Here is a 7,333-nt window from a genome sequence, read left to right on the forward strand (position 1 = left end):
GGATTCCACGTTCATACATGCACATTTAGATCAGTTTATCACGCAGACAACATGTTGATATTGATTACAGTTTATTCATTTTTGAAAATCTGACGAAAAACGTGGCCGACCATTGCAGGTCTGCTCTGTATTTAAAAGCCCTTTCAAAACTGACTGCGACGCCACCTTTTAACTCTTGTTTTCGGAGTAAAAAAACATGACGCCGACGAGGAAGAACCGCTAAAAGACGGATGCCCCGTACAGCCAATGGGATATCAAACATTCCACGTTAAGTCCGCCTTCATTTGAAACTGACCAATTGCCGCCATGGACGGGAACTTCCGGCACGGTAGATGGAGCCTTGTCCATTGTACGAGCTGTTTCCCGAAAGAGTGCCGCGATTGTTGAGCTGCAGTCTGATAAATCTGTGGTTTCTTTTTTTTTTTTTTAAAGTTGTCTCGTTTGCTGTAGCCGGTTGTCGCGTTTGACCTCGGAATATGTTGGGATATGTGAATCTTAGGGAGAAGTAGCGGGTTGTTTACGGGTTGAACCGCGGTGACGCTGGGCTCACCATAGGAATTTGTTCGTTAGCTGCACACAGCTCAACCACCTTGCGGTCCGAGCTAGCACTCGAGCTAGCTGGACGTTAATCACCGCTGTGGTGTGGTGTGGTGTGGGTGTGACGGGGAGGGGGGATCTGTGGGGGGAATATGTATTTAATTAGAAGGCATCGCTTTTAAAAGCAAGTCGCCAGTGTCTAAAACAAACAAGGGGGCGGTTAGCTTGGCGAACTAGCCACTTAGCAGAGTTAGCTAATAGCTAACGTTACCGGATTGTCTTTCACAAAAGGGCACCACAACAGATTTGGTAGCCAGACTCGAGCGGTTTTCTGGGTTTTTTTATTTTATTTTTTTGCACTACAATAGTACAGAATGAATGGATTCAGCACCGAAGAAGAGAGCCACGATGGACCGCAGCCGCTGCCGTTCTACGGACAGAGCTGCTGTCTGATCGAGGACGGGGAGCGCTGCGGCCGGTCCGCTGGAAACGCCTCCTTCAGCAAGAGGATCCAGAAGAGCATCTCACAGAAGAAGCTCAAGCTCGACATCGACAAAAGCGTAAGTGGAATTTGTTGTGACCACGTTATTCTGTTATGAAACTTTTAAATTAGCGTGCGTGAGTGAGTGTCAGACGATAGCTCAAAGTTAGCTATAGCTGTCATCTGTCAGCTAATGCTAATTAGCCGGTCAGCGTCGAAAAAATAAACAAAAGATCACAATCGTATATGTCCTTTTTATGCTGGAAGTGGCGACGTGATTGTGGTGTTGTGTGTGTGTGTGTGTGTGTATGTATATATAGCTATATATGTTGTGACTTCGTCCAAATGTCAGGCTAACGTTAGCTTCGCTAGCTACCTGGACGACGTACAGGGCAGCAGACTCGCCGCTCATTGTAATAGTTTTCCTCTAAACACGCCTCCCCTGCTCTTCATAAAATGGCTGTTGCCAGGGAAGCCAGCTGTGTTGTTTAACCTTAGTCCCGTCAGAAGTAACCCGGACTCATTTCAAAGGGGCACAAACCAACCAGCGTTGGTTAAAAAACTACTACGACATGCGCACACTTTAGCTGCAAGTTTCGCTTAAAGCCACATTGGACCTCGTCGTGGCAAGTTTGCTTCTGTCTGTAGTTTTGCTATTTTTTTTCACTGCTTTCCTATTGTATGTTGGTATCTTTTTAAATGACAAACGCCCTTTACGGCCTACCAAACGTCAACACGTGTGTTATTGGCCCGAACAAAGTGAGAGAGAAACATACAAAGACACATAACCAAAGCTGGATCGTCAAACCCAGACCCTCCAAGCTCCGGGGGGTCTCATTCATAAAACAGTGAGTAGGATCCACACTAACGTACTTGCATTTACGCACATATGCCCAAAACAATATTTATAAAAACCTTGCGTAAGCAGGCCAGTGAGCTATTTCCCTTTTTTTCTTTTCTTTTCTTTTATTTTTTATAAATCTCAAATATACATTCAACCATAAACTGTCAATGCAAAGCACCTTCTGAATGTTGATGCATCGAGCCACTGGGTCTCACTACGTTCACTCCCAAATGTTTCCATTAACGTAACTTGTCAGAGTCTCACCGTAGTATTTAGATGTTTACAGCAATCACGACTGATTGCGACAATCTGTGAATATATAACTTTTATAAGTTTGATAGGTGAACACAATTCATTGACTTATGTTTTCTTGATGATTATGGAGTGATTGTGCGGGAGCGGTCACTGGCTTTTATTATCAGACACTTTGCTAATTTACACAATCCTTATGTGCAGGTGGAGACGATTTGCCAGGTGAGATGACTGGAGAAGGTGTGTGACAGTCACGATGGTGACTCCTCTGCTCCAGTGAGCTCTGATACTCGCACCGGATAGCTGTTTACAGTTTGTCTGTGTACAGTATGCTGTTTGTCACTTTGGAATAAACCATAAATTAATAAAAGTCATGTTCACACAGAAAAAAAAAAAAAATATGGAAACTAACTACAATTTGAAATGTGCTCACTAGCACAAATAACACGGTGGTTTGACTGTTTATGAAAAAGAGAATATGTAAGTGTGCGAGAGGCGTCGTTATTTGTGTAATGGTGCCTCTCGCATGTGATTTCTACAATCTGGCTTCAATTCACCACCTCACCATCTGCGTTGCCAGTCTCCCCCGTGTCTCAAAGTGTTCGTACGCATGGCTCACATTTTCCGCACATTCTCCCGTCAACTTATTTATTTTTTTATAGATCGCGACATTCGCGTAGGAAGTGGCGTATGAAAGATATCCCTCGCAGTGTCCTAGAGACTTCAAATGTCTTGTTTTGTTTGGCCGTACAGATCTACGCTGATGTAACACAAGACGCAGAGCATCAGAGGCCAAGCTGCACCCGTCCAATGCTTTTTATTGTAATGTTCCAAATGATTCATTTGATATTTTCCGCTAGTCAACTAATCCGTGAGTGGACCAATGGTTTTCAGCAATGCGATATACACTGAGATTTTAATCTTAATTTAGTCTATGAGGTCCACATGTTACAGCGTGTATCGCATAAACCTGTTTCCAATGTCGTCTTCAGGTGGACCTTTGGACTAATAAACGCTTCTCAACAGGAAAATGCGTTCAAAACAACACAATGGACGCACTAAAAACAAACTTAAGTTTGAAAATCGGTCGGTAGGGACGTCCTGCTCAATGGGGGCCCGGGGCCCTTTAGCACACAGCGGTGTCACCTACGCATGCAGGGATGTCTAATGAATGTTGTTGTTTCTGCTGCTTTGTATAAGTATATCCAGGATCCCTTTTTATCCTAGAAAATGACTTTGTGCCTAAACTAGTATAACCGGAGGAAGAAGCTCCGTGTGTTCTTTTGTTTGTCCGGATGTTTTTACAGGCATGGTGGGATTCATGTCACAAATCGCGTGTTGTGGCCCCGAGGAATCAATGCACGTTAACAGGGGCCAGGATTGATGTTGCATTTTCAGCTGAGGCAGCACATAACGCATCAAAGCAAGCTTCTGTTGTTCAATAATTGGCATTACAACCAACCAATCATCAAACACGGTCGAGTACAGAGTTCTTGTGTGCGTCTTTGATTAGTTACTTCCTGTTTTAAGCCACAGCTTTGCCACTTTTGTACTAGTTCATCTTGGCAAAGCTCCTGCACGGCTGCCTGTGATGAGATGACATCAAACACTGCTGTTTGAATCTCTGTTTGGTTAAACATGCGTTTGATTAAAGTCGTAAAATATCTCAGAGGTGGGTATCAAGTATCGTTTTGATATCGGGACAGAAACAGGTGTCACATTGAGATAATGATGCATTTTGGCCTAGTCTGCTGGACACGCTGATGCTGTGTGTGGCTGCCAAATTACAAAGAGTTTTGGTACGTGGCAGACTACTCCTTTTTACTACTCACTATTGTCATTGTAGGTGAGACACCTCTATATCTGCGACTTCCATAAGAACTTCATCCAGAGTGTCCGCAACAAGAGGAAGAGGAAGACCAGCGACGACGGAGGAGAGTCCCCGGAGCATGACGTGGAGGTGCCTGAGGTAACGTGGGCTCAAATGTTACTCTCGGCACACACATCAGCTACAAGTCCAGTAGAGAACGGGGAACGAAGAAAACACGATGACAGGGGAACCTTAAAAACACCCCAAGTCGTGGTGGAATTGTCCTGCTTGCTGAACCAGCATTACTCTTTTTAAGAAACATTATTTTACTCAGTCGTGCTTTTTTTTTTTTTTTTTTTTTTTTTTTTTTTTTTTTTTTTTTTTTTTAGTGTTTACTGCCGCAATGACCCCATTTCTCCACGGAGATCATTAAATAATCATCTCCACAGAAAAAGAGGCAGAAGTAAATCATCGAAAATGTGTCGGAGTTGGAGGCGGCAGTAAACGTTACCGTGCCTCCATAATTCGCTGACTGGCCGCGTCCCGCTCGCTGCTGTGTTTTCAGGTCGACCTCTTCCAGCTGCAGGTGAACACGTTGAGACGCTACAAGCGACACTACAAGCTGCAGACCAGGCCCGGACTCAACAAGGCCCAGCTGGCAGAGGTAAAGGCACACACAAACCTCCATGTGCTAAAACTCCTTCACAGCTTCATTCCCCTGGATTAGCGGCTTCAGTGTGAGTGAAGAAGACATAAAGCTCGCAATTTGTCCAAAGTCCAAAATAAGCCGCGGAGGAACAATACCTTAATAAGACATTTAGCGCAGTCCTGCTTAAAAGGTGGTCAGCTAGCTAACGTTAGCAGAGGATGCATCGATTAGTCGACTAAACTATATACATATAGTCCATTAATAAGTTCTTTGGTCGACGACAGCCCTAATTGATATTATCTTGGTACACAAAATATGCTTCTAGTCGGCATCAGTTCTTTAAAGAAATGTAATTTCATAACTTTTTAAGTAGCACCTGGGGAGGAAGCTCGTCTTCCTTTGGAATAATCGGGCTCATATTGTGTACCGTTAAAGGCCGCTGAGCTGCCCTCATTAGGCCTCTTTCTTCTCCACGTTACTCATTTGCCGTGATATACGTAGTGTGGCGGCTCCTGTCCCACAGTAATTGGACACGGAGAGAGATTGTTCGACCAATTTGCCGAATCGACAGGTGTGATTGGTGCAGCTGGCTCGGCCCTCCTCTTTACAAGAACCTCCTGTGTGTAGTGCTCTCCGTCGTATGTGACTCGACAGTGGGAATGAATGAATGAACGAGGGCTGTAAGTTGAATGTTTCCCCAGGCTTTTAGTCGGTTAGGCCCTCCTATTAATGAGCCTCCCACACCATTAATAAAGCAGCCCACAACCAGTCACAGCTGTCCCCGATCACAAGAACCAGCGAGAGGATGTTTGTTTTCTTCTCTTTGAGGCAAACATCCGGTAATAAGTCTGCATTAACAGTCTACCTCTGGAAAATATTTACTTTTTTTTAGCATCTTCAAAGATTTCAGTAGTTCTCAGTTGATTATATTTGTGAGCAGTTGAGTGGAAGTAAAACAAAAGTCCAGCATACGACATCTGAAAATGTTTATAACGATTAAGGTAAGCTGGTATTTAGCATGAGATGTTCCCTCCGTGGTGTGAAGGTTTGATAAGTGGCCGGTAGATGAGACAGAGGGATACTCTCAATGCATTTACGGGAGGAGTTGTTGTTTTATGCAATCTTCAACAGAGAGGAGTGCAACTTGGTCACAGAAAACGTATTCTAGCAGAGCTCACATGTAGGGCTGGGTATCGTTTAAAAACTGATGACACCAATACCAGTAGTCTAACCTACGAAAAACAGATGCACAGTCCTTCCTAAAGTCCAATTATGTAGCTTTGTTCCCAAAATCTAAACTAGTTTCCTGTGAAGATGGAAGTTTATTTTGAAACAAGTGGAAATTGACACGTGTTGCTCTGTAAAATGAGGAATAGCGTTTGGTACGGTATCATAAGAACCGTTTTGAGGCCAGGTGGAAGTTCTGCTTTGGGAAACGTCGTATAAATATAAACCATCGTATGGGAAGCAGGAACCTAAAGACCGGACAATTACTGAGAATAAATTCTACATAGATGAACATTTTAAGCTCTTTTTTTTTTTTTTTTTTCCTCCTTCCTCTGCAGACCGTGAGTCGTCACTTCAGGAATATTCCGGTGAACGAGAAGGAGACGCTGAGCTACTTTATTTACATGGTGAAGAGCAGCAAGAGCCGCTTGGACCAGAAAGGCGACGGCGGCGGAAAACCGCTGGACTAAACTTCGCAGCGACCGCAGCAGCAACGAAAATCAACAATAATTCACAACTTCCCGCAAAAAAAAAAAAAACCCACCTGGCCACCACTAACAGCGGCATCAACAACCCAAAAGCAGCTCCTCCTGCAGCCCTTTCTGCCGTCCCGCTCCTCTGTAAGACCAGAACACGAGCTCTTGTTGTCCTCGGAGGACGTTCAACGCAATCGGAGGAGAATTCAGGGTGGGATGAGTCATCTTCTTTCCGCTCATTTTGCCCTCCTCGCATGTCGTCACAATGGTCACCTCCTCTCCTCCGCAAAAGCCGGGTCTCTGAAGACCGTCGAGGACCAGGACTCACTCCGCAGGGGGCTTCACGTCGTCATGCTGTAGTGTAAACTGTCAATATGTACAAAAAGAACGGCGTGGGATCCTTCGTAAGTTAGTTGAATGCAATGTACGATATAGCTGCCTTAAGAGTGAAAAAGATCTTTTCGGTAATCGGGAGTGTTTTTTTTGTTTTGTTTTGTTTTTTGTCTGTCGACGCGTCCGCAGAGAGGAATGCTTGTGCCTCACAGAGAGGAATGCTTGTGCCTAACAGAAAAGCTTGGGATTGAATGATGAAGAGTGGGGATCTTCTTCTTGTTCTTGTGAGTGAATGAATTGTTGGAAAGGGGCGCTGCCTGCCTTCGCTGAAGTTACGTTCAGAATATCAGGGCTCCAAGTCGGTTTAAATGGCACAGAGTTCACATGAAAAAAAAGTCAATAATGTTTAAAACAAAATGAATTACAAGCTGATCTCAGTCCTGATATGTAATCTCTTAGTCGCCCCTTTCCTCCTGGACGTGGTGCGTTGGAAGACCGATGGTGGTGAATGATGTAGCATTTGGCTACGACCCGCTCTTCTCCTTCATAGCTGTTGTATGTATGTTTGAACACACACGTTCTAAATTCTTTTTTTTTTTTTCTTTAGTTCAGCCTTAAGTTGTCTGTGTGAAAATATGATTTTAGGTTTATCCATCTTCTTTTTTTTTTCCACCTGAAGGTGTGTGTGTTGTGTGTGTGTGTGTGTGTGTGTGTGTGTGTGTGT

The 7,333-nt window shown here is 44.1% G+C and overlaps 1 protein-coding gene across 2 annotated transcripts; it reads left to right on the forward strand.

Moving 5' to 3' along the window:
- Window positions 1-308: 308 nt before the first annotated feature.
- Window positions 309-7,314, forward strand: sap30l (sap30-like). Of its 2 annotated transcripts, XM_031869028.1 has the most exons (5): window positions 309-1,097; window positions 2,319-2,336; window positions 3,961-4,083; window positions 4,490-4,588; window positions 6,139-7,314. In XM_031869028.1, the coding sequence occupies exons 1-5, from the start codon at window positions 912-914 to the stop codon at window positions 6,268-6,270; spliced, it is 558 nt and encodes a 185-aa protein (XP_031724888.1). In that variant the 5' UTR covers window positions 309-911; the 3' UTR covers window positions 6,271-7,314. The 2 variants fall into 2 exon arrangements, with proteins under 2 accessions (XP_031724888.1, XP_031724889.1); XM_031869029.1 differs by lacking the exon at window positions 2,319-2,336.
- The last annotated feature ends 19 nt before the right edge of the window (window positions 7,315-7,333 follow it).

The sequence above is a fragment of the Anarrhichthys ocellatus genome, unplaced genomic scaffold (assembly GCF_004355925.1).
Source record: "Anarrhichthys ocellatus isolate YVR2014 unplaced genomic scaffold, GSC_Weel_1.0 scaffold45, whole genome shotgun sequence".
In the NCBI taxonomy this organism is placed as follows: domain Eukaryota; kingdom Metazoa; phylum Chordata; class Actinopteri; order Perciformes; family Anarhichadidae; genus Anarrhichthys; species Anarrhichthys ocellatus.

Coding starts and splice junctions, on each gene's coding strand:
- sap30l (XM_031869028.1), top strand. CDS start 912: ATGAATGGATTCAGCACCGAAGAAGAGAGCCACGATGGACCGCAGCCG. Junction 4,084..4,489: donor ATGACGTGGAGGTGCCTGAG/GTAACGTGGGCT, acceptor CTGTGTTTTCAG/GTCGACCTCTTCCAGCTGCA. Junction 4,589..6,138: donor ACAAGGCCCAGCTGGCAGAG/GTAAAGGCACAC, acceptor CTTCCTCTGCAG/ACCGTGAGTCGTCACTTCAG.